General features: G+C 40.6%; 1 protein-coding gene across 1 annotated transcript; it reads left to right on the top strand.

The window, feature by feature from the left end:
• Positions 1-9: 9 nt before the first annotated feature.
• LOC306968948 (uncharacterized protein) lies at positions 10-24,135 on the top strand. The gene is made up of 20 exons (XM_079564538.1): positions 10-122; positions 4,989-5,036; positions 5,110-5,142; positions 5,230-5,295; positions 5,425-5,547; positions 7,031-7,117; positions 7,195-7,299; positions 8,653-8,700; positions 11,773-11,835; positions 12,520-12,567; positions 13,948-14,004; positions 14,098-14,124; positions 14,201-14,236; positions 14,366-14,404; positions 15,964-16,011; positions 17,648-17,689; positions 19,379-19,435; positions 19,754-19,825; positions 23,851-23,907; positions 23,984-24,135. The coding sequence occupies exons 1-20, from the start codon at positions 53-55 to the stop codon at positions 23,986-23,988; spliced, it is 1,131 nt and encodes a 376-aa protein (XP_079420664.1). The 5' UTR covers positions 10-52; the 3' UTR covers positions 23,989-24,135.
• Positions 24,136-25,898: the final 1,763 nt, after the last annotated feature.

Here is a 25,898-nt window from a genome sequence, read left to right as displayed (position 1 = left end):
GGGTGCCCTGCGTGTCTTCAGTCTTTTACAGTTGAAGGTTTGACTCCGGATCATGATGTTGGCTCGAGCTCTGCTGCAGACGTCGCTGCTGCTGTGGATGGCTCAACAGACGCTGCAGGGAGGTGAGGACGCAAGTGCACAACAGATGAGGAGGAGGCTGTTTTCAGATACATTTTTTTGTAAGATGTTTAAGGCTGGTTTCAGAACGTTTTAAACATTATAATACCAATGCCTTTTCACATGCATTATTTTCATAGGAGAAGAACTATTTGCAGACTTCTTACATTAGGATAACGTATTAGAAAGATTAAACTCTGGGATGTGAAGTGTAGATTTAGATAAACAAATGATATAAAATGATATAAAAATGCCAGATTTTAGCTGATTTTTCGCTACATCTTTAATCTCTTAACCCCTGCCTTTACTGAGCACATTAACTCCAGTTCGACTCTACCCAAATCTTGAAGCTTCTTGAAAAAATGCATCAAAATAGCAACAAAGACAAGACGTAAATGAGGATGAAAATGCACAAAAAAGCATCAAAGAGCAACAAAAACGTGAGGAAGAATCTTAGATCAAATTTGTGGGTCTAAGCTTTCAAATGAGGCATTACTCTGGCCTATAGGCTCAAGAGATTTGGGTAAAGCCAAACTAGAGATGTTAATGTGCTTGGTTAAAGTTAAAAGAGATCGGTTTCTTTGGTGAAAAACGTAATTACAATTTCAACATTTTCATTCACAGAAATGCAAATGACTCACAATCACACAGTACATTACACTTGGGTGAATTGAAGACTATTTTATCTTTGTGTGATGTCATTTTGAATTTGACTGTGGCTTTAATCTCTGTGACACTGGGCTCTCTGACAGCAGCAGTGAAGTAATGTTTGGCACAGGCAGCACTGACGCTCTGAGGTGCAGTTTTGTTTGTTTCACGTCCTGTATCTAAAACTTCCTTTGATACTTCTGATGCGTAGTGAATCAATGCAGCAAACTATAACTGCTAACTGATGTAGCTTTATTGTATTTGTTACATTAGCGACTTGAGGTCATGACATTAACTAAGAAAACATAAAGCCCTCGCCTCATCTCAAAACCTGTTCCCAGTATGTCGGGCGTTTCTGGAGGATCTGCCTGTTCTCCCCGTGTCTGTGTGGGGGTCCAGGTGCTCTGGTTTCCCCTAAGACATGTGCAGTTGACCATCCCTCTGTGGTACAAGCTGGAGAAGGTTTCCTTATTGTGTATAAGTTGCCGAAAGGATCAAAAAGAACAAATTTCCCAATGGGGATATGGGCGGAGCTCAACTTTTTCTTCGCATTATTACGTGCAGTTTCCCCTAAAAGCATAGGTCAGGCTAGATGCAAGTTGGCCATTTTATGCTCACTACTGCCACCTCAGGTCATATGTATAGCTGCACCTTCTATATTGAGCTTGTGCATGGTGGCATTGACTACCAAAAGTAACAACTTTTTGAGTGACAGTGCAGGATTTTAGAGGCAGTTGTGGTGAATATGTCTGGGCTGATTCTACACATTAGGACATGGCTGGAACATGTAGGGGTAGGAAAATATTTAATTTTAACATTTTTAAACTCCTTATTGTCCCTTTAACGTACATTCTCACGTTTACTTCTAATAATGCTGTACATAATTTAAACTAGAAAAGGAGTGGGAGGAAGTGTGACCAGATGGAAGTTGTCAATTTTTTTACTCGCTACTGCCACCTCAGGTCTTATGTGTAACTGCAGTCACTGTGTTAAGCTCTTGCATGACATTGGAGAGAGTTGGTCAGCTTTTGGTCAGCTTTTGGAGAAATTCTAGCGGCAGCTGTGGTGAGCAGGTCTGAGCTCATTTTACACATTAGGACATTGCTGGAGCATGTAGGGGAAAAACATAATTTTAACATTTTTTTTATATTCTGTCCGTTAAAGGCCCTACCTGATTAGGTAGCACTTTATTTTACACTACCCTTGATACATTGTACCTAGCTAAATTTAGTACAATGTAATGTGCTCTGTAACTATGTGTAATAAGTTGTGCCTATGGGTTAGATGCTCAATGGAATAATATGTATTTGTAGTTTGTAGGTACACAATGTAATAAGACATAACACTAGCCCTAAACCTAACCTTAAGCCCTGACCATAAGGACCTCGTGTCCTATTACATTATGTACCTACAACCTACATACAAGTTATTCCATTGTGTGCGTACTACATAGGTACAAGTTATTACAGATTGTTACAGAGCACATTAGGTACGTTAGGTACAATGTATCAAGATAGTGTAAAACAAAGTGATACCTACTTGGGTATACACCAAAAAGTTATGTTTAAATCTTGCATTTTTATCTGTATGGTATTTTAGATTTTTTTTTATATTATCATTATTATAGAAAATACAAAGCTGTACAAAAAACTGATCAAATAGAAAACACTATGATAGAATGTATTTTGAAAGACCGTACTTTCCAACTGTGTTATTGTTTAGTTAATTTGTTGGTGTGATTCCCAACCTTGGGTTGGGATCCTCAAAATGGAGTCTCTAAAACTTCACAAAGCCTCTGAGAATGAGAGAAAACAGTTTGGGACAAACTGTTTTAGCAGGCGAAAAAAATTCCCAAATTACACTAGTGGTTGTCACGTCGTGGTTTATCTGCTCATCACATTCAGACAATACCTGGCTCTTTCACAATAAAAGCCTTGATTTACGCCTGTCCATTCTCACTCAGGCGTTAAATCTCACGTGAGCGAGACAGCGTGGGCAGGATGTGCCCACCAGGCAACTCTTCTCCGGCCAATTCTTCAAATCTTCAAATCAAAGGAGGAAAGTGGCAGCGGGAGGAAAAATGTGTCAAGAAGTCGCTAGCTCAGACTCGGGGGCGCTCCATTTGAATCAATGGGTTTCTGTATCTGTGGGGTTTCAGATCAAGACGACTGTGATAAGTCGCTAAACCGCATTCACATCACGGTGTCCAGAACAGCCTGATGCTCGGGGCGGTGCATGAGGTCATGTCTACTCATGATCTACTGTGTGGTTCTCAACTGGTGGGAGATTGTGCGAAGTCTTCATTTGGATTACAATTTTAAATGATTTCTAGGCAGCAATCTGATTTTTCTATTCCTATTCTACAACAATGTAAAAAACTGAGTAAAAGAGAAACAAACATTTTACTTAATTTTATCGCTTTCAGTCATAGCTGTGCTGTTTTTGGACATCCACAAAAGTGTAGGCCCATATCGTTCATGATACAGAAAGATGTGGCCTGGCCTTGGCCGTCCGTGGCCATCTCAGTGGCCGCGTTACATCGGTTGAATTTCAACCGACCATTCAGTGAGCGGGGGAGGCGGGTGTTGTAGGTGATGTCAAGCATTTGCTGGTTGTAGTTTGGTGATTGGGTAAAATCAGATCCAGTCGTTTCAAACTTTAAAGCAGTACTAAGTAACATGTCTACCTTAATAAATCCTTTTCGTAGTCCCTCTGGGGGTAATGCAAGTGTTTATGGGATGATTGGAGGGTCTTTCATCTCCTCCTGGTGTCTCTGGCCAGAAAACCATGTTTGCAACTTGACTGCCACCGGGCCGGAGCCACCAATACACACTAATAGAATCCAGCCAAGTTTGAGATGAAAAAAAAGATTTCCATTGTATAATTGGATGTACAATATCCCTCTCTCCCTTCGCCTTTTCTGTCAGCGTAGTATTTACTCTCCAAGACAATTAATAAGTTAAAAAAATCGCAACTTGCTAAGACACCTGCAGTTGCGCTTATGGCCTCTAGGGGCGGGAGTTACTTAGTACTGCTTTAAAAGGAGTTCACCCCTCTTCCCAAAAACGGAGCTCAATTGTGAAGATCCAGACCCTCTGTGCGAAATGAGCATACAGTATATATTTTGGTAACTTTTGAAAAAGAAATTGTATATGGTTAAAGTTTGGGCCCTAAGTGTGGCACGGGGCCAAATGCTGCCCTCAGACCAAGTTTTGGTGGCCCTTGGTGAATTGGCACACTTTGTCAAAGATGGTACTTTTTTCACAATTCTACATGATTATAACCGGAAAAATGCGAGAAAGAGCTGCTGAACTGGAAAACCTTTACCTTTTTACAGCGTGGACCACTGATCTGTGGCCCTCCACACTATGAACGCTTCAGTATACGGCCCTTGATGAAAAAAGTGTGGACACCTCTGCGTTGAACGATGCCAGTATGGTATCTAAAAACAATGATATCGAAATAAAAATATCAAAAGCAGTAAAGTTTTGATGCCTGTTGGTCCAAGGACAACATTAAAAGGTAGTTACTTGGTTGTTTCAGCTCAAATAAATGATGCTAATTTAAAAGAATAGTCTGTTATGGACTATATTAACATTATTGTTCTGTTTTCTGGTTCATAAAATGTAAATGTACCCAGCCCTTAAAGTACACTTTTAAATTAATTATGTGTTTTATAAGTGCACTGTTTTTTATTCCATTATATTTTTGAGGTTTTTTGACCCACAAGCTTTATTAGACAGCGCAGGGGGAACAAGGATGAAGAGCGGGGAGAGACATTTAGCCAAGGTTCAGAACCGGGACTTGAACCCGTAACGCTGAGTTTGAAACAATGAGCAGCTCTAAACAAAAGGCCACCATTTCAGAGAGACTTGGCTTTGAATTCAATAGAAAAAGTCAGTTGAAGAGCAAAAACAATACAATGCTGCATATCTCATTTGATTATTCAACACTGAGGCTCTGCATGTGGCATTAATGTTCACTCAAATCAACTTCTCACTGCCCCTTTTCCCCCTGACCCATCTTAGGCCACATTACACTTATAATATCAAGCTGTGGCCCAAATATAAAGGTTGATTTGAAGTTACAATAAAAAAAAGTTGCGTTATCACATTCTTGTCATCTATCAACATCCCTCTTTTTTTGCAAAACGACTTTACGACCAACATGTTTAGCAACACAGTGTTGATGTGTGGACTAAAAAAATGTTTATTGTTATGTAGGTTTGAGGCCTCAGACTGTGGCGTATGGGAGGATGCTGCCCAACAGAGGTTAGTGCCAAGATTTTGATAAAAGGTTTAAGGTTTATTTCAATCAATGTTTTGTGTCTCGTGTTCTCTTCAGGTGCTGGTCTCGGAGTCGGGGTTAAACCTGGAGGTCCGTGAAAGCACATGTTAAAATTTTACGTTAAATATCGATACAAAACAAAAAACTAATTTTTCATTGTGATTTTGTTCCCCTCAGTGGGTGGGGTTGGGGCCCTGGGTGCAGTCGCGAACAGATACAACACCAAAGCAATGAAAAACGGACGTAAGTTGCATCACCACTTACCTTTACTCATATTTATTGCTAATTTAATGTCGATCTACATCAAAGGAGGACATTAACAACTTTATATATGATCTTTTAACTCAAAACTCTTTCTCTTCTTCCGCTCAGTTGGCCGATACCCAGGGGCACAGCTTCATCCATCCCATGTTGCTTCTGCAGCCGGATACAGGTCTCTCGGTTTGGGAGGAAGAGCCGGACTCAAACCCGGATATGGACAGGGGGGAGGATACGGTATTGTAACATTTCCTGGTAACACTGAACTTAACAAAACAGTAATAACACGATAATAGAATAATGATAGCATGGTAAGTGGGAGGGATTGTGCTGGGTTTCCGTAATACACCATAATGGCACAGGCATATTCCAAGATCCTCATTTTCACACAAGGGTCGGCCGCCACAGAGTCCAGATCTTGACCCCACTGAGAATCTTTGGGATGTGCTGGAGAAGGCTTTGCGCAGTGGTCACACTCTCCCATCATCAATACAAGATCTTGGTGAAAGATTTATGCAACACAGGCAATGCAATGAAATATTAGAGCGTGTGACCTTTTTTTTCCTGTGTGCAGTAGAGGAGGGTAGAGTAGCCAAAATATTTATGAAAGTAAGAGGGACTAATGACAGTAGAAAAGCGACCATTTACCATTAAAAACAATATTGCATTGGTTTTATACAGTGCTTTTCTTTGGCCATTGAATTCTTATTAATGTTTTACTGTTGTTATTTGACATACAAAATGTAAAACAAAGAATAAAGCAGTACTAAGTAACTTGTTTACCTTAATAAATCCTTTCTGTAGTCCCTCTGGGGGTAATACAAGTGTTAATGGGATGATTGGGGGGTCTTTCATCTCCCCCTGGTGTCTCTGGCCAGAAAACCATGCTTGCAACTTTTCTGCCACCGGGTTGGAGTCACCAATACACACTAATAGAATCACGAAGAAGAAGCTATCAGGCTAACGGGCAAAGCTAACTATGGGCTAGCGCCACTAAAACAGTATTTACAGCCAAGTTTGAGTGAAAATGATCTCCATTGTGTAATTGGATGTACAATATCCCTCTGTGTCCATTTGTTTTTTCTGTCAACGTAGTATTTACTCTCACGGACAATTAATAAGTAAAAAAGCGCAACATGCTGGGACACCTGCATTGGCGCTTATGGCCTCAAGGGAAACAAGTTGCTTAGTACTGCTTTAAAATGAACCAAAACTAATGCTTCTTAAGTTAAAAGAAAATGTATTTAGGTTTCAAATTAATTAAACATCGACATACAATCCATAAAACACTGACATAAAAATAAAGTAATTACAGTAAAAAATGCACCGTTAAAAAGAACTACATAATTTGATTTTAACCCTATAGTTCTTTTAACTCATGGTGTAGCATGGTGTTGCTTCAAAACTATTTTACTCAAGTAGTGTGCGATAATGTGTGTGATAAAAGTACTCTGAATTGCACAAACGTACTCAAATACATGTACTTGGAAAAATGTAGCTGAGTCCTGCACTAGCCATGTGGATTAGGGTAACTACAATGTTATTACACCTTTAATTACCATGCTAGTACCATCCTATGCTATTACTGTGCTGCAACAACTACTTTAATTAGAACATACTTCAAACGTAAGATGAAGCCACTACTACTAGAATATTCTTTTTAATATATATAATAGCTGATATCATATGAATAAGTCACCTTCTCTGTTGTTGTTTGCAGGAGCCAGTCTGGGCGCCGGGATGCTGAGCCCCGGACTCAGTAATGGACACGGACACGGACTCGGTTTGGGCCAAGCAGGAAGACGTGGTAAGACGTAACCATTCAGGTGTTTATCAAAGGATCTTAAACGCATGAGTTGATGTAATGTTTCTGTGATTTTGCAGTTTATGGAGCTGGTCTTGGGACGGGTTTGGGAGCAGGAGGACTCGGTGCTGCGCTCGGGGCCGGACATGGGACTGGTCTAGGGGCAGGTCTTGGCGCTCTTCCAGGTAAAAGATCTCTCTGGTCCCTTCTTAATTTGACCTGATTAGTCTAGACTTCAGCTTCGTGCTCCCAACCCCAAAACCTGCTGTCTCAATATAGTTGAGTGGTGACCAATGTGCGGCACTGACAAGATGGTGTCCTGATTTGTAAGGAGCTTAAACTTTGATTAATTTGTTCATTGAATCACGATCATTCAGGGTTTCTTTCATTTTTGTTTCAGGGATAAAGTACAGATATTAAACTCACAGACACAGAGAGGCACTGCTGCTGATTATACCTAAAGAACTAGTTTATAACCGTCCGTAGAAAAGAAATTAACAGCTCACATTCAATCTGATCACTAACAATGCTCTAAATGAAACTTCCCTCAGCGTTTAATCTCACTTACAGTCACAGTCCATCACGATCAGACAATACCACATTAACAATTCATCAACATTATAGAACCACTTTATAGTCAGTACGTTTAATGTTGCGACAGACTAGTAGACAAAGAAAAGATAATCCTTTTTTGATCTCACAATGGAGAAATTCACGTGTTAAAGGGGCTAGATGCAAGTTAGCCATTTTTTACTCACTACTGTCACCTCAGGCCATTCGTGTAACTGCAGTCTCTATATTAAGCTCGTGCATTACGGCAATTCAGACCCGAATTAACGCCTTTTTGAGTGACAGTGCAGGATTTTGGAGGCAGTTGTGGTGAATAGGTATGGGCTCATTCTACACCTTAGGACATTGTTGCAACATGTAGGGGGAGGAAAATACAGAATTTCAACATTTTCAAACTCTGTATAGTTCCTTTAAATCAGCTCTCAAGACAACGAGAAAACACTGTTCAATATGTTAATAGATTTCCACTTTGGTCGACCAACAATCTCTGGTATGGTGATTGAGACATCCCACACTACCATCTGTGCCAGTGGTAGAGCGGGTTGTCTAATAATCGGAAGGTTGGGGGTTCGAATCCAGCCTTCTGAAGATGCCCACTGTGATTGTGTCCTTGGGCAAGACACTTCACCTTCCTTGCCTCTGCGTACATAGGCGTATGAATGAGAGAGTGAATGGGTTCCTTGCTGTAAAGCGCTTTGAGTGCCTAATGTAGGTGGAAAAGCACGTTATAAGTATACAAATACAGGGGACACTTTCTGACAAACATGATAAAGTATATCTTAAAGACTGCTTGATAACCCTTGTGTTGTGTGTTGCAAAGATTTTTGTAAAAAGAAACTTATTTTATGGTGATTTTAAGGCTCTTTTTTGGAGAGTACTTTTTTTTTTTTTTTACATTAGAGTCTTGAAAGGGTGCCAAATTGAAGTGTGCCAAATTGAAGGATCACACAAGTGTCTTTTGTTGGCAGGAGGATATGGAGCTCTGGGAGGAATGGGGGTCCCTGGAGCCAGACAGGGTAAGACAAACCCAACGGTAAACAACCTGCTCTCATTCCCAGAGTGTGACCATTTTTGCTAAGTTAAACAAGTTTGGATGAAAGTTAATGGATTCATGGATTTCTTTTTCATATTCGCATTTCATGGGCTTGTGCAACAAACCTTTTCAAATATTAGTGCTATCGTTGAAATGGTTTGTTATCACACAATGGTCGACAAGATGCCAGACAGTGACGTCATTCGAAACCCATGGAGCCTTGAGAATGAGAGCAGGTTTTGACATTTGTGGAGAATGTTGCATGTTGTGCAAAATGTGTGTTGAATCCATAAAGTTGCAGGGGGTTGTTGATGTTTTTTTTTACTGAAACTTTGCCTTGTCTTTTCTTTATTAACCCATTTATCAAAATCATCTGTCGCCTGAATCTCCTGTTTGGTGTTTTTCCGGTGAAGATAAACTCTACCTTCACTTGCACTGTGTGTGTCATTGTCAATTGTTTTGCCTCTGTTGTAACGTACTTTATTTTGAGTACACGGGTTACTCAAAATGACAGGAATGCACTGACAATGCCATGATACGAAGCATGAGCGTCAGAGTCAAACTTGTCGATTAACAATTCCTCGTTTCCACGTCACTGCTTGTCTTCGGTTACACAAAATGTTGTTTGTGTAGGCCTAAATGCACGCTGCGTTTGTGTCGTCCTCCTCCTGTATCCGTGTGGTCGCCATCTTTGTTCTCTCATTTAACGTCACCTCAGCACGTTAAAAAGTCTTCTCTATCTGCCGTTTATGTCCCGAATTATGGCGCTGCTTGATTCGCGCCATAATGGATGCCGTCCCGTCTCTGTCTGCTCTCGAAGAACCTTCCCTTTCAGTATGGATTCTCTGTGGACCTTCAAAATACCCCAAGGTAAAGCCTGCTCCTTTGTGTCCGCCAGGTCCCGTTGGTTCTCCAGATCTGGGCATTCATGGAGTCCACGGCGCCGTCAAAGGGCCAAAGGGCAGACACCAAAATCCCTTTGCCCTCAATCCTGTACGGAGCAACGTCCAATACCCTTCCACTTTGGAAATACAGACCGATCCCGGCATGCGGCCCGTAGTGGGCGATATGCGCGGTTTAGAAATTACCCGGAGTACCAACATCGGTGCTGCCATCGACAAACCGGGCAAAGGTTTGGGTCTTGCGGGACAGAGGAGAGAGGATTACCTTCCTATAGCGCAAAGAGGAATGTCTGTGGAACAAGGATTGACAACTGGACACCATCTAACGAATCCTGGATTGGAAAAAGATATTAGTCATCTGCCACTGCAACAAAATGCAAGAGATATTCCAATTTTCCCAAATCAGAGGCCAGGGAAAAACTGCAACAAAGGCTTGAATGACCAACTGGGAATTATCCAGCAAAGTGAAATGCTCAGATCGCAAGGTTTGGGATCACAAGGTTTGGGATCGCAAGGTTTGGGATCACAAACTTTGGGGTCGCAGTTCCCCATCGACAAGAGCTTGAAGTATCACGGACATGCTGCGCTGCAAACCCAAGGAGAAAACTCACCACATTTTCAGCAACAACCTTTCCCACTACCAGACGAGGTCAGAGCCGGTGTTTTTTCAATGCCCCAGGGGCAAAATCTGCCAGGAGAATCCATCAGGGAACTGGGATTGGTCGGAAAAAGCACGGACAAGCTACAGCCGCCTCAAACCCGCATCTCGATAGGGATTGAGCGCAGTCATGGAGCAGCTAATCTGCACATACAAGGAGTGGAGGGGAATAGGCAGGGCGCGGTGCCTGGTGTGGTGGGCGGGGCAGGGACTGTGGGCGGCGCCAGCGCGCATCTAGAACTGGGACTGGGCGAAGAGCAGAAGTCGATCAGTAAAGAAGGGAAGCACCTGTTTCATGAAGGGAGAGACGTCAGAGAGCCCAAAGCACTGCCCGGAAGCACAGTGGACAATACGCAGGGACCAAGTAAGAGACTAACACTATCTACTTCATAGTGTTGTGGTTATAGACAATCCCACAACATACAGGATTCAGAACCCTTTAAATTATTTCTTTTTTGTTATGAGTACAAAAACCTATACTCATTTTCTATTGGTAAAACGACTGTGGTATATACCATTCATTTCCTATGATACCTATGATCTACAGGCATCTTTCCATAGTCGTGGTATGTAGCGGGACGGAGCCGTTCGCGGGTGTTCCCACAGCCTAAACTGAACTGTTCCACAACCAAAAAGGCTCCAATCATAGACTGTAAAATACATGGACAAAGCAATGCTGTTAGCTGCAGGAGGCCTGACAGGAAATGGGGGCAGGCTCCGGAAGTTCCTTACTGTAATAGTTTTCTGCTCCTTTAAGTCATTATTGAACACTGGCTTGTCATTTTTGCCTCCATGTTTGTCTTAACACAAACAAAATCGTACTATTGTAACTATACAAGTTGGCACCAAAATCCCAGCCAAATTGCTAGCATGAATGAGCTTCAGTTAGCCCGCACTAAACGCTATGGGGAAGCCACTCTGACTTTGTTCCGTACTACTCTACAGTCTATGGGTCCCTTCACATCTGGCCAATCTGAGGCCACTGTTGCGATGGGGTCTGACACGGTTTGCATGTTGTTCCAGTGCCTGCGGGTGCTCCAGTTTCCCCCACCACAAAAACATGTACAATAGGGGAAGAGTGTGTTTCTGAGCGTGAGTGCAGGATAACGGTGGAAATTAGCTCATAGCTGAGGTCCACTTTGGTGTGTTGACATCTGTCTTTATTAACAAAACATCGATAGAAAAAGGTTATATTATTTGGTCTTTTCCCTAAATGCATCATCCTCAGTTTAGTCTTGCATTCTCCCACTCCGAGTGAGGTCTTTCTTTCAGCTTTGACGACATCTGCTGTGGTTTTCTCGGGTTTGCACCTGGAAAGTTGTTGTACTTGTGCTAAAATCTCCCACAGTTAGACTAAATATAGAAACCTATGTCTAAATATAAGTCTTTCCCTCCATAGACTATTACCAAACTGTTTAAACTTTTCCACTAACACGCATGTCGGGTCTTACGTAAAGCATTTGGTTTAATTTTGGTCTCTTTTTTAATGCCTTAGGTTACCATGGAGGACAGGGGAACTATTTGGGAGCCAGTTTGGGAGCTGGTGGCTACGGGCCAGGTAAACAAAAAGCAACCACTTTGGAAAACTTTTAATGAATGGTGTTGTTTGGCAGTGAGTGACTTTGTTGGTGATCGCTCTATTAGAAAATTTGTGGCCTCTGCGCCCTTGAGCCAGACTTTTTTTTACAAACTAAGAGAGGCCTGGGGCACAGAATGGAACCACCTTTTCTCCAATTCGGCATTACCCAGATCAAAAAGTTTCTCAACTGGGGCTTACAGCCTATAGGCCTAGTGTCATGCCTCATTTGAAAGCTAAGACCTACAAAACTGATCTTGCATTTCCTTGCATTGTTGCCTTGTTGTCGTCACTTTTTCATCACTTTTTTTTCATAGCTTTTTTGTCATTTTTAATTGTTTCGATTTGGTCAATTTTGGTCACTTTTTTATTAATTTTTTTGTCACTTTTTCATCACATTTTTGTCACTTTTTCCATCTATATTTTGTCACTTTTCCATCACATTTTAAGCAATTTTTTTTTGCTCTTTTCTTGTTTTTTGTTTGCGTTTTCGTCTAAATTTTCATCACCTTTTCATCATTTATTTATTGCTCTTTTCGACACTTTTTTGTCTAAGAACCTTTTAAATTTGGGTAATGCCGAACATGGAGAAAATGTGCTCAGTTAAGGTGGGGGTACAGAGGTCTGAACACATTTGATGGGTAAATATATTATTGGTTCTTTTAGGTGTGGGCCAAGGTGGATACTTAGGAGGAGCTGCAGGTAAACATGCCGGTAAGTGTCTAAAATGTAACATTATAAGCTAAACAAAATCTTTATATCTTGTAGTACCATAAAAAAAAAACTGTGTTCCTAGTTATCCATAGTGTTGTTTATTTCTGGAGAGATATATATATATATATATATATATATATATATATATATATATATATATATATATACACCTCCAAAGGTGGTCGAGAATGACCGAGCCAAGATCCTGTGGGACTTCCAGATACAGACGGACAAAATGGTAATGGCGAACCAACCGGACATTGTGGTGGTGGACAAAGAGCAGAGGAAAGCCGTTGTGATCGACATAGCAATACCAAGCGACTTCAACATCAGGAAAAAGGAACATGAGAAACTAGAGAAATACCAGGGGCTCAGAGAAGAGCTGGAGAAAACCTGGAGGGTGAAGGCATCTGTGGTGCCCGTGGTCGTTGGGGCACTCGGGGCAGTGACCCCCAAACTGGAGGAGTGGCTCCAGCAGATCCCAGGAAATACATCAGACATCTCGGTCCAGAAAAGTGCAGTTCTAGGAACAGCAAAGATACTGCGCAGAACCCTCAAGCTCCCAGGCCTCTGGTAGAGGACCCGAGCAGGAGGAAAAAGAGAGACCGCCCGCGGAGGGTGAGGAAGAGTTTATTTATTATATATATATATATATATATATATATATATATATATATATATATATATATATATATATATAATTCACAAAGTCCTTACATTTGAAGACTTTAGCAGTGCTAGGCTAGTGCTAGGCTAGTGCATGTCTATGATAACTAGTAGCCTGCATTAAAAACATCTTCAAAATCATGGGGTAGTCTTCCAAACGTTGCCATATCTGATTTGTAGAAAGCGCCTTTTGTGAATTCCACATGTTGTACTGCCGGCTGCAGGTAAACAAACTACAGTAGAGCCGGCAACCTGGCAGATCACTCCGCCGCTGTGTAGCTTATAACCTGGAAGCTAATACTGATCAAATATAAGGACACTCTGGATAACTAGGAAAAATCCTGAAATATCCCTTTAACTGTCATTTTTAAGCTTTAGAGATAGCTTCAGTTGCATTATATTATAAGGTCTTCAGTAATATTGTGTATCGCGATAGCTTCCTGCCTAAATACATCGAACTTTAGATTTTGTTATCGTGACTGACTGGTTGCAACCTGAAGTGGTCAGTAACAAAGTCCATTTAAAAACAAAGTCCATTAAGTACTTATGTTCTTTCCTTTTCGTTTACCCCTTTAGACTTGAAAGATAAATACAATGCTTTCTACTCCAGTACATTTCTATAAAGGCTCCAGAGTAGAAAGTAATTTAAGCGGTTTCTCATGTTTGGCATACAGTATTTGTTGTGTGTTCCTAAGTTTGTGTTTTGTTTTGCAGCTGGTTACGGAGACGGGATGACCGGATACCTCGGGGCTATGGGAGCAAATGGTTACGGTGACTTATCCTTTAAGAATATATAAATAGCCTATACGTGCTGTCACTAAATGCCTCTTTGTCCTTGGGTTTCCTTCTTTAATCCCTGAACAGGTGGAGATGTCAGAGGTTTGACTCCAGGTATTTTCCCCATTCAACTTATGTGTTTATGAGCTTAACATATCATTTCATTTGACTATGCTCTCTCGTTTGTCAGGTTATGCAAATGGTTACGGCGATGGCTACGGGGCTGGTAAGTGTCGTCCAGAGTTATGTTAAAATAAATGTAGAAAAATGGTTTAATTCATAGTCCTGAAAAGGCTGTAGTCACAAATGTTGCAGTGTTCAGCGGTGTATGTTCTAAGCGTTGACTTTCCTGCAGAGTTAACAGGTGTGCCAGACAAAACAGACAAAAGTAAAGGTAACAATTGAGAAACTTGATGATTTGTCTATGAGGAAGCTAACTTTCCACACAGATAATTGGGACACTCTGTGGTTTGGAAAGGCAGACAGGTGCAATGAAAGAGCAATTCTTTACTGTACTTCAACTCCAGAAACTACTTCAATAAGTCGGCTAAGTATTAACCCCTTTAACTCCCACCTGAACTGAGCACATTTTCTCCAGCTTTACCCCCAATCCAAAAGCTTCTGGAAAAAAGGTGTGAAAATGCAAAAAAACTGAGACGAAAACAAGGATGAAAATGTGAAAAAAGCGAGAAAAAATTGATGAAAAAGTGACAAAAAATTTACAAAAAATGACAAAATTTGACAAAAAAAGTGATAAAAAATTGACGAAAAATTGAGAAAAAATTGACGAAAAAGTGACAAAAAAATGGACAACAAAGTGATAAGAATTTGACAAAAAAAAAATTGAATAATTTGACGAAAAAGTGAAACAAAATGATGATGATGATGTGAGGGAAAAGATCAATTTAGTTTTGTAGGTCTTAGCTTTCAAATGAGGTGTTACACTGGCCTACAGGATTTGGGTAAAGCTGAACTGGAGAAAATGCTCTCGGTTCAGGCGGGAGTTAAGAGGTCTAAACCGAGCGAATTTTCTCTACTTCGGTTTCACCCAAATCTAAAAGCTTCTCAACCAGAGAGCAACAGTGTAATGCCTCATCTGAAAGCTAAGACCGACAAAAGTGATAGTAACCTTTTTTTTATCACATTGTCGCCGCATTTTTGTCACATTTTTGAAGCGTTTTTGTCATGTTTTCGTTGCTGCTTCATTGCTTTTATGTCATATTTTTGCCATGTTTAGTCACTTTTTTGTTGCGTTTTTGTTTATGTCATGTTTTGCAGATTTTTTTGTTGTTTTTTAGTCATTTTGTAATTGCTTTTTTGCCGTGTTTTCGCCATGTCGCTCTTTTGTTGCGTTATATGATACTTATATGATGCTTTTTTTCAAGCTTTCAGATTTGGGTAAAGCCAAATTGGAGAAAATGTGCTCTGTTCAGGTGGGGGTTAAGAGGTTCATCGATTTATATTAGTTATATTTCACTTTTTAAGCTGTAAACTAGTCCCAGCTCAGTTGTTTGTCGTTACTATGGAAACAGCTGCGGTGGAGTGATATGGAAGGAACGTGATTTAACCGTTGCCGAATGTCACTCACGCGTATTTTTTTTTTAATATATATATAAAACCAGTCCGTTTATCTAGAGTTTGCGTTGTAGCTCCTGTCTGCTTCTCCAACTCGCAGCGTTCAGACAATTATCTTCAAGTTACACTGCGTCTTTGCAAAACATCATCATTAATCAACTCGAACGTTCAGATTCTGAAACTAACCAAAAATTGAAGACGCCATGTTCTGAAATGAACATGCTGCATGGATCCACTAGATGGCAGTGCAGTCCCTCGTACATGAAGTTGACTCGCTTCATGGTGCTGCTACAGTAGACGCCCCTAATATGTAAAAAAGTGAGTTGAAAAGCTTAAAATGATACTAATTATTATTATTTTATTTTTATTTTTTTCCAGCTCTAGGTACAGGAGCCTTCCCCGGGCAGCTACCAGGGGCTGGATATGGTAAAATACAGAACAAACGGTTTTCATTCAGGAACTGGGGCTAGGGATGACCACCTGTCCCTGTTTTGGTTGCACCTATTTAGATAATGTCCCACCTTTTCAGTAAAGTTAGAGCCACCAGTGTTTCCGAGTTGTCTTTAAAGGTGTGGCAAAAGTAAGGTTGTCCGTTTCACACAATTATGTTGCCCAATTTGTCGAATATCCAAAATTGTATCCATTCCCGCTGAATCCAATATTTCCATATTATTTTAAAAATTATAAATGCACACTTTTGCGTAAGATTTGAATATTTTGTGACCTGTTTCTTTCGGTGCGGGTGATTTGGGGCCAAAATAGCAAAGGAAATGTTTCTATGCTGATCTTCATGTAAGTCTGAGTTTCTGTCCCCCCACGTTCTACCACCTGTCCCACTTTCACTTCTGCTTGAGGTGGACATAGGGCAGTGGAAAGCATTGTGGGTTGTACCTCCATCTAAACAACTATATACAAAACTAAATGGATGTAGTTCAGTAGTTTTGGATTATAAGAAAGCATCATCATGGCATGGCAAAGATTCAACCCCCCAACAAGAATGGCTCAGGTCGATTGCTAAATTGTGTGGGGAAAGCTGCATGTTCTCCCTTTGTTTGGGTGGGGGTCCTTGATTCCTCTTGGTACTCTTCTTGCCCCATCAGCCAACATAGAAATAGCAGGAGGGTAATCTTCCAGCTTGGCAAGGGATTCCACTTCAGGGGCTGGAAAAGGGTCCCTGGACAGCCATACACTTTTTAAAAAAAATATTATTATCATTATTATTATTTATTTTAATAAGGACAGTGCACATTAATGAACATCTGTAGTAGGGCTGCTCGATTATTGAAAAAATAATAATCACGATTATTTTTGTCATAATTGAAATCACGATTATTCAAACGATTATTTGTTGCCTTTAAAAAAATCCATCAAAAAAGTGACAAAAATCCAGCAAAAAAGTGACAAAAATCCATTAAAAAAATGACAAAAATCCAGCAAAAAAAGACAAAAATCCAGCAAAAATAGTGACAAAAATCCATAAAAAAAGACAAAAATCCAGCAGAAAAAAGACAAAAATCCATCAAAAAAGTGACAAAAATCCATCAAAAAAATTACAAAAATCCAGCAGAAAAAAGACAAAAATCCAGCAAAAATAGTGACAAAAATCCAAAAATTAAAAATTAGAAAAAAAAATGTGAAAAAAAAAAAAAAAAAAAAAAAAGCATTTGAAGAAAAAGAAAAAAAAAATTGAATTGATTTTTTTTGCGATTATGCTATTTTTGTAATCGTTTACTGTTGTAATCGAAATCGTAATCGAATTTCGATTAATTGCACAGCCCTAATCTGTAGTTACAGTTTAAATATGCCAGATTATAGCAAACTGTCTGTAGTCCCTTGGCGGGTCACACTTTAAGCTTTAAACTTTGCTGGTCAAGGTACTCAAGCTCTGCACTGTGGTGGCCATTTAAACATCTAACTTTTACTTACAGAAACATATCCTTATTCACTGTATATTACTACTAATTATTAAAATAGCAAATATCATAATGGCACCGTTTTGCAATATATGAAAAAATACTGTAACTTTACGACATTGTAAGTGATTTCTGTAATGTGTTTCCAGGAGGACTCGGTGCAGGACTGGAATCGGTTAATGGAAAATACGGTGAGCACATCCTCCATGCGCACGTATCAGTCTGGAGCAGCACCAAGTACCGCCTCATGTAATATTTGACCTTCAGTCGCCTCCAGGTGTAGCTCAAGATCAGATCAGAGCTGAACAGGACCTGAAGAGACTCTAATGTAGAGCTAAACCAGGCTAAATTGTGTGTAAACTACTGTATGTCTAACCCAGAAAACAACTTAAATGCATTGCTCCACCATACATTAAATTATCTGTATTGAAAAGGAATACCGCAGAAGTACCGCAGCTTGAGAACTAGGAGTGTGACAATATATAAATTTTCCGATTATGATGATACGATACCGATACTTTTTATTCCAATATTGATACTTTTGATGACGTCATGCATATTAATCAGCACTAGTGATGCGCGGGTTGCGGGTTCCACCGCGGGCCCCGCGGTCTGCCCGCGGTTCGGGTCGGGTCGGGTCGTGAAATTCTCCTTCGATCGCGGGGCGGGTTGGGGCGGGTCAAAAAATGCCGGTCGCGGGCACTCTATGCCTCCGTACGTGCATTCATTGAATTCATTCACAACTTATTCCGTCGTCTTTACAGCAGGTTTTTAGCGTAAATATACGTCGGATTTTCATAAAACAAGCAGCGTTTTGCAGCTTGTGATCCAGAGAACGCTTTTGTGGAGCTCATGTTTCCTGTTTTCCACCGTATGTGCGACTGTGTGACTTCGCGTTAGGCTGATCTCTGCTCTGTTCCTCTCTCCCTCTGGCCCAGCGCTCCTCGGAGGGAGAGAGAGAGAGCGCGCGCGCGCGCGCGAGGGGCTGACACGCCGGTGCTGTTCATACGGATCATAGTTGTAACGCGTAATTTTTAATGGTTGCGGGTGCGGGGCGGGGCGGGGCGGGCTGTAAAAATAGAACAACGTTGCGGGGCGGGCCGGGTCGGGTTAGAACCTGCTCCAAATGCGGGACCCGCGGGTTGAAAAAAACCCTGACCCGCGCATCACTAATCAGCACCGTCATGCATAATAATGAGGCAGCAGTGCTCCACTGTTTTCAGTCAATAGAGGAACAATGATCAAGAATTCAGTCAGGACAGCAGGGGGCAGCACCTGGACCAAACACTGTCACACAGATAAATTACTTTTAATAATAGTTTTTATATTTATTAATATTTGAAAATTTGAATAGGACTATGGTTTGTTGTTTATGTAATGGGATATGGCACGACGAGGTGCAGTGGAGTGATACAGAACGTGATTTAACTGTTATTTAACTGTTGCACTGTTGTACATTATCACTTTTTAACGGACACCTTCCAGCCAATCAGAATCGAGTATTCACCCAGACCATGGTTTAATTAAATGTAAATGAAGTTACTGAGAGATCTGTAGATCCATTTTCATTGTGTAAGTCAGGAATCATTTATAAAAGGGGCACAAAGCACATGAACATAAATGTAAATGATGAATAATATGTAGTATGTTAAAAAAAAAGGTTAAAAGTATTTTTTTTTTTTATCGTGATGTATCGTAGGTTATTTTTGTGCATTATATCGATTGTATCGGCGTATCGTGAGATAATCGTTGTCGTAAGCCATGTATCATGTATCGTATCGTTAGGTACCCACCCCCATTGAGAACAGCATCGGGACCCGCTATCACTCAATAAACATCATGACAAGCTGCATTAAAAATATTGTGTGTTTTGGTTTCAGGAGGAGCAGCTCAGCTTCCGTATGGAGGAGCACCTGTGATCCCTGCAGGACTGGAAGGTAAAGCCGAATAATAATGTCATTTATAAATTCAACTGTGGTAAAATGTAGAGAACGATAAGTCATGACCGCTCTTAAATTAAGATTAAAAAGTTTGAACAAAAAATGTGAAAGATAATTGTTCCATCTTGTTCAGATCAAATCTACTACTCAAATCCACAAATCAACATATTTTCTCTTAATTTCAACATGTTGTTTTAAGCTTTTCTCTCATTTAAGTCGATTTATTAACATAGCTCCAAACCCTTCACACATAAATAAAAACGTGTCGATATTTGCAACACCTTCACACCTCCTCTTGTTGCTCTGGTGTTTTAGGTGAAGGGGGCTACCCGTACTCGCAGCCTCTCGGTCTGGAGGCAGAAGGCGCTAAATCTGCAAAAAGTTATGGTTAGTATCTTTCTGTAAGTGTGAAACGGGGCAATATGATGCACTTTTGCCAATTCTACTCTTTCTGCTCATAGATTTGCAGTTGTAATATTAATAGTAGCAATAGCGCTAGTGCTTTATGCAAGTGGCGATGACACTTTTGCTCTTCTGCAGAAGCATAATTTAACTCTCTGGAAATGTCTATGGTAGTAATCATTTCAGTAGCATTTTTTAGGTGTTTGATGATTAATAGTGATGATATGATTAATAATGGGAGGCACAGTCGCGCAGCAGTTCGCGCTCATGCTTCACAGCTTGAAGGCCCCGGGTCTAATCCCCGGCCGGCGGTGGCCTTTCTGTGTGGAGTTTGTTCTCCCCGTGTCTGCGTAGGTTTACTCTGGGTACTCCGGTTTCCCTTACCACTAAAAACATGTACAATAGGCCGGATTGAATTTAGTGTGTGAGGTTGAAGGTTGTCGGAGGGCCCGAGGGCACAGAGTGGTAGCCTCACTTCCGTCAGTCTAGCCACCACTGAGTATGGTATGACTGAATAATGACGACAGTGTAGCGCTTTGAGAAACGCATTTAAAGTGTAAGGCATTATTATTATTACTTGCAATAGCTATAGTTTTGCGGTAGTGATAGTAGCTGTCGTGTAAAAGTGACTGCATTACCAGCTGTAGTTGTATTGAGGTGATTGGGGGATGAAAGTGGGGAATGTTAGAGAATTAACAATGGTGTTCGAGAGGATAGATGAAAAATAGGCAGCAGTCTGGATGTCTTATACAGGAGAAGTTTATTGTTATTACATGAACTTGAGACATTGCGCGAGTCCTACCATTCAAGTCTGTCTATGCTTCCACAGAAAAGGGATAAATACCCTCTACTATACTGATACGCAGGCAAACATTCAGTGGCTGAGTGGCTGAGAGTGGGCGCCTGAGCACCACAGTCAAGGCTATGACAGAGATAGTACGAGGCAGTATGATAAATAGCGATTTAATGTTATCCTCTAACAGGGAACTTGAGTAACTTTTTGAAAAAAATGTACTTCGTAGAGTACTTTTATCATACAGTACTTTTTACTTCTACTTGAGTAAAATTATAATTAAGTATCTGTTACTCTCTTACTATGTTGCAAATTAGCAGTTTTGCTATAACACAAAAAACAATGTATCTGGTTCGTCCAGTGCAGTGGTTATGTCCACATCAAATAAACCAAATAATAGTAATAGTAATACTTGAGTAAAAATAATTGTTGCTTTTTCCACTGTGAGTAAATATTTCAGCGGCAAATGGATAATTCCGACGCTTAAAATAGATGTAGATCGTCTTGTGCACCTTGTTCTTTACAGTCATTTCATTTTTCTCCATTTTCATCCCAGAACTCAAGTAACATTTTTTAACTTTTACTAGATTAATAGTTCGGTACTTTTTACTTGTACTTGAGTCAAATTATTTCAAATTAACGTACTCTTACTTGAGTAAATATTTTGCCTACTCCACCCACCTCTGGTCGGGATCCCCTGAGGTATATTTTAGTGATGTTAAGCCAAATATCAAAATACAGTATCCAAACTAATATCATTAAACCAAATTATAAATGTTTTACGCCATAAATTATTGTAAATGCTTATTACATTTTAAAGAAGGGGGTCTCGAGTGGTTGCTGCCTGTGGAGCAAGTATTTTTTGCACTTAAATTAAGACAAATCCTTCTCATTTCACTCTTTTAAGAGCCAAACATTTATTCCACAGGCAGATTTCAGACAAAATAACTCAAATTACTAAGTTAAAATGTCCTGCCTTTCTGTAATATAAACTCATCAAGATATAATTTTGTTGCAGTGCAGTAGTTTCATGCAGATGTATCATAAACATTAACATTAAATTGAAATGGTAAAGTGTTATCGCATATAATGTTGGGAAATGTGAGCCACTAATAATAAAAAAGTGGTCAACTGGGCCAGTTTAATGGCACACATGAAGTATAATGGATTTGTTTACAATAATGTAGCTCTTAGGGCAGGGCAGGGGGCCACAAATCACAAATAATATGCACACGATAGCGATCTAACCTCCAGAAATGATGAAAACTGGTCAGTTCCTGTGTGGAGGGCGAACCCGCTGTCTCTATAATGTTATGACGCTTGTACTGTGTGTGTAAAGTGGTGCTTGACTTTGTGACACGCCCCGTCCTGTTTTGGGGTGTGGTACTATAGGCACATAATAAACTGCTTCACAACGAGATAGACAGTCAACCAATCAGGAAGTAGAATAAGCTGAGTTCTTCTTTTGGTTATAACTAAATAAAAGTGGCGCAAAATGATAATATGAACCTTTCGCGCTGTAATGAAACTTATTACTTCGAGGTGTGGCTGTACTTGTGTTTCGAGTATAATGCTGTGTATGCCATAGGTCTGTTTATATTTAGCCAATGTTGTTATCACGAGGCTTTACGGTTCCTTATCTTAAACACACTTCCACAAACTCCTCACACCCGATTTCATCATATGAACTCTACATCAAGCTGCTGAGTAAGTGCACAATGACTAACTTTATAGATACAATCTTCAGGGTTCGCGTGTGGTGTCATTTGTGGTATAAGGCTGTGCAAGACTGAAAAAGAACAAGGTTTCTGCAAACGGGGGGTAACCGCAGTGAAGGTTGACTAATCTCCTCTGCATTCTCTGTTCCTACAAACTAAATCAGTGTCCTCTTTCATTATGTCTGTGCAAAATTCTATTTTGGCCCACTGTTCACTCACAATCTCTCATCTGCACAGGTCCAAACCGTCTCAATGTGGAAATCCTGTCTCCAAAACGTCTCCAAACTTGAGCCGTCCCTTTGATGGACTCATTCCTAATTCTATCCTTGAAATCCTTGTCTGCTCCTGTCCTTCCCTCATGGCCACTGTCTCTAAACCTGGTTGCCATCAGTTTTCTCCTACGAGCTACTTATGTAATTTCTCATTGTACATTAAACACCACGACACTAGGGGCAAACATTACTGTAGTACCTACATAAAGGGGCGGCAGAACAAGCTAGTCTTCCATAAGCTACCATTGCACTTTAGACACGTTAAAAACAACTGTAAAGCCTGGTGCTTAATTTTCCTAAACTTTCTACAGCTAGATACTCCTCCTGTGATAACGCTGGGTTAGGCACAACGTCATATACTAATGAGGGCCGGACTTTGATTGACAGGCCATTAGCATTAGAGCTAGTGACCTGGGCGTGGCTATGACCGAACTACACGATATGCGATTGCCGAGTCTACAGTGAAGATCCCGCCCATATGCCTTTATTAGGAACATGCTACATCCGAGCTGGGTAGGAGGAGTCTGTAAATCCACCATGATTTCCCCCTCGAATGTGGTTATTATGGTAAATGGGTTGCCTGGCCAGCTAAACTACATGCTTTTTCATAGATATTTCAAAGACATATAGCCTGGGAGCAAGCATGATCTCAACTATTTCCTGGTGGGCATGATCGACAGATGGCATCAACCAATCAGAGCAAGGCTCGATACGTCGCAGCAACAAGTGGCAGGAAGTCTTTCCAAAAACGTCCTTATTTACGAACGTTGTTTCTTGCTCCGGTTTTAGGGATTACAATTATTATTTTTTTAAATGATTTAAAACAGACAAATATACAATTAATGTTATGCCTATGGTCACACCTATCCACCTCAGCCTATCAGCGCAGAGCCACATTTTCGTTGTAGCCAATCACCGCCCTCGGTCCTGCTTTTAAGCTCCGGCGTTCATGGCACGTCCACTTCCCAGCGGTGCTGCGACCCACCTCCACCTTTACTACCTTTTCTATCCATGGCTTCACCCTGCTACATCCTTCACCGGTCTGTGAAGAAGACATCCCACTAACCAACCCATCCATCCATACTATAATCAATGTCTACTGCCGCGGTGTGATTTCGAAAAATATCTATGTCAAATCTTTCTAATCACTGCTTTTGTCTCTGTTTGGGTTTTATACAGGTTGAAATCAGGCTACAAAAATCTTATTCTATCTTTTTTTATTTGTAGGAGACCAACTTGCAAAGCTCGCCGGCGGGGCTGCTCCTCTGGTCAACGGCTACAAAGGTCAAGTTTAATCCTGCAGTCACAGATCCTTTGATAAAACATCCACAAACTTGTTTCCCGTTTTATCTTCCACCAGGCTAAACGCTCGACCCCTTCAAGCGATGGATCTCCAATGTAATGTGTGTCTAAAGATTTCTACATGTTTGCAAGTTGTCCGCTTCGGTCTACGGTTGAGACGTAATTGTTTTATATTATAAGCCTGTGTTTGTCTGCGCGTCTGTCTACAATATACCTATTCTGTCAATGATATTTGAAGTTTTGATTCAATAAATTATGTGACGCTGGACTGAATGCTGGCAGTGCCCTGTTGTTATAGTTAGCTTCATACTTCACACGAAACCTCATCCGTGCACAGGATGTTTGAACCACTTCCCTTTCGTGCAATTCAGAACAAAAGAGGAAGACTTTAAGATGTGGCGAAAGTATAGACTGCTGGTTGGTTTTGCGTGCCAGTATGTATATAATAACACTACATGAAACAACAATCGAGCTGAAGTTCATTATTATTAATTAAGGTTTGAGGAAGTTTTGGGGAGAAAGGGTGATATGCTGCTTTCGTGATGTAATATAACATGGTTGAAAATCAGATGATGTTTGCCCTTATGGCCTGTGTGGGACGATTCAGGACGTCCTGTATCAACGAGTTGTCACTGTCATTAAAAATGGGCGAGTGCAGCAATTGTTAAGGGAGGACTCAGTATTCCAAAGGTTAATTATTTTGTCCGTATTAGTTCAGTGCTCAAGTCTTTGCACTGGCTCAGAGAATAGACTTTAAAACAGCTCTGCTTCATTTTGTTTCATTTCATTTAGAGCGAGTAGTAAGTAAGAACATAACAAACAAAAGAAAGGCTTTACCAGTCGTTCCCAAAGTGGGGTCCAGAGTGGCCCCCGAAACCTGTCTACAAAACAAGTATATGAAAGGTTTTGCTAAATTGTACTGCTTTAGATCAGTATTTAGCTTACAGTGTTTGCTACATTATATCTGCAAAACAATAATGTATTATTATCATTATTGGGTGGGCCCTGTGAGAATGTTGGATCAATGAGGTGGCGACGATGCACCTGACTTTCAGAATTGCTGGGCAACTCAACATTAGTCACTTACTCCAGTGGTTCCCAACCGTTTTTATCTCTGTAGTCAGTGGTCAGTATACCCCCTTTCCTCAAGGGTGTTGCAGTTTCTTTAGAAAGCAATCAATTAAAACAGAACAAAGTAACTCATGCCCCTAGAGGCCATGAGCGCCTCTGCAGGTGTCGTAGCATGTTGCCGTGTTTTACTCATTAATTGTCCCTGAGAGTAATTACTACGCTGACAGAAAGGACAAAGGGAGAGAGGGATATTGTACATCCAATTACACAATGGAGATATTTTTTTTCCTCTCAAACTTGGCTGTAAATACAGCTTAAGTGGCGCTAGCCCGCAGTTAGCTTTGCTCATTAGCCTGTTAGCTTCTTTGTGATTTCTTGAGTGTGTATTGGGGGCTCTGACCCGGAGATGAACACTTGTATAACCCCCAGAGGAACTACGGAAAGGATTTATTAAGGTTAACAAGTGACTTAGTTCTTCTTTAAAAGCACTATTTGTAAGTAGACAGAGAATGTTGCATTTAAAATAAACCTAAAACTATACATTTTACTCCAAGAAATATAGCTTTTCCTATCAAAATAATGTTCATTTCCCCCTTTTTTTCCCAATTTGAAATAGACCCAAGTACCCCATGCTAGGTCCTCAACTACCTCCAGGGGTCTCCGTAGTCCTGGTGGGGAAACACTGACTTACTGTGCACACTGATGCTGGAAATGAATTGCCTGGCTCTGCCATACTCCTCCCTGTCCATTCCATGCAGGGAGTTAGTCTGGTCACGGAGCAATTGGAGCAGTTTGAACGGGCGGGCCTAACGCGCACAGATTGTCAGTGAAATAAACCAATTAGCGATTAGCGGACGTGACGACAGCTGTGTCCAATTAAACAAATATGAAGTGAATATAAA

The sequence above is a fragment of the Gobius niger genome, assembly GCF_951799975.1.
Source record: "Gobius niger genome assembly, chromosome: 10".
Taxonomy (NCBI): Eukaryota; Metazoa; Chordata; class Actinopteri; order Gobiiformes; family Gobiidae; genus Gobius; species Gobius niger.
The sequence above is the reverse complement of the archived record's forward strand: the minus strand, read 5'-3'. Positions and strand labels throughout refer to the sequence as shown.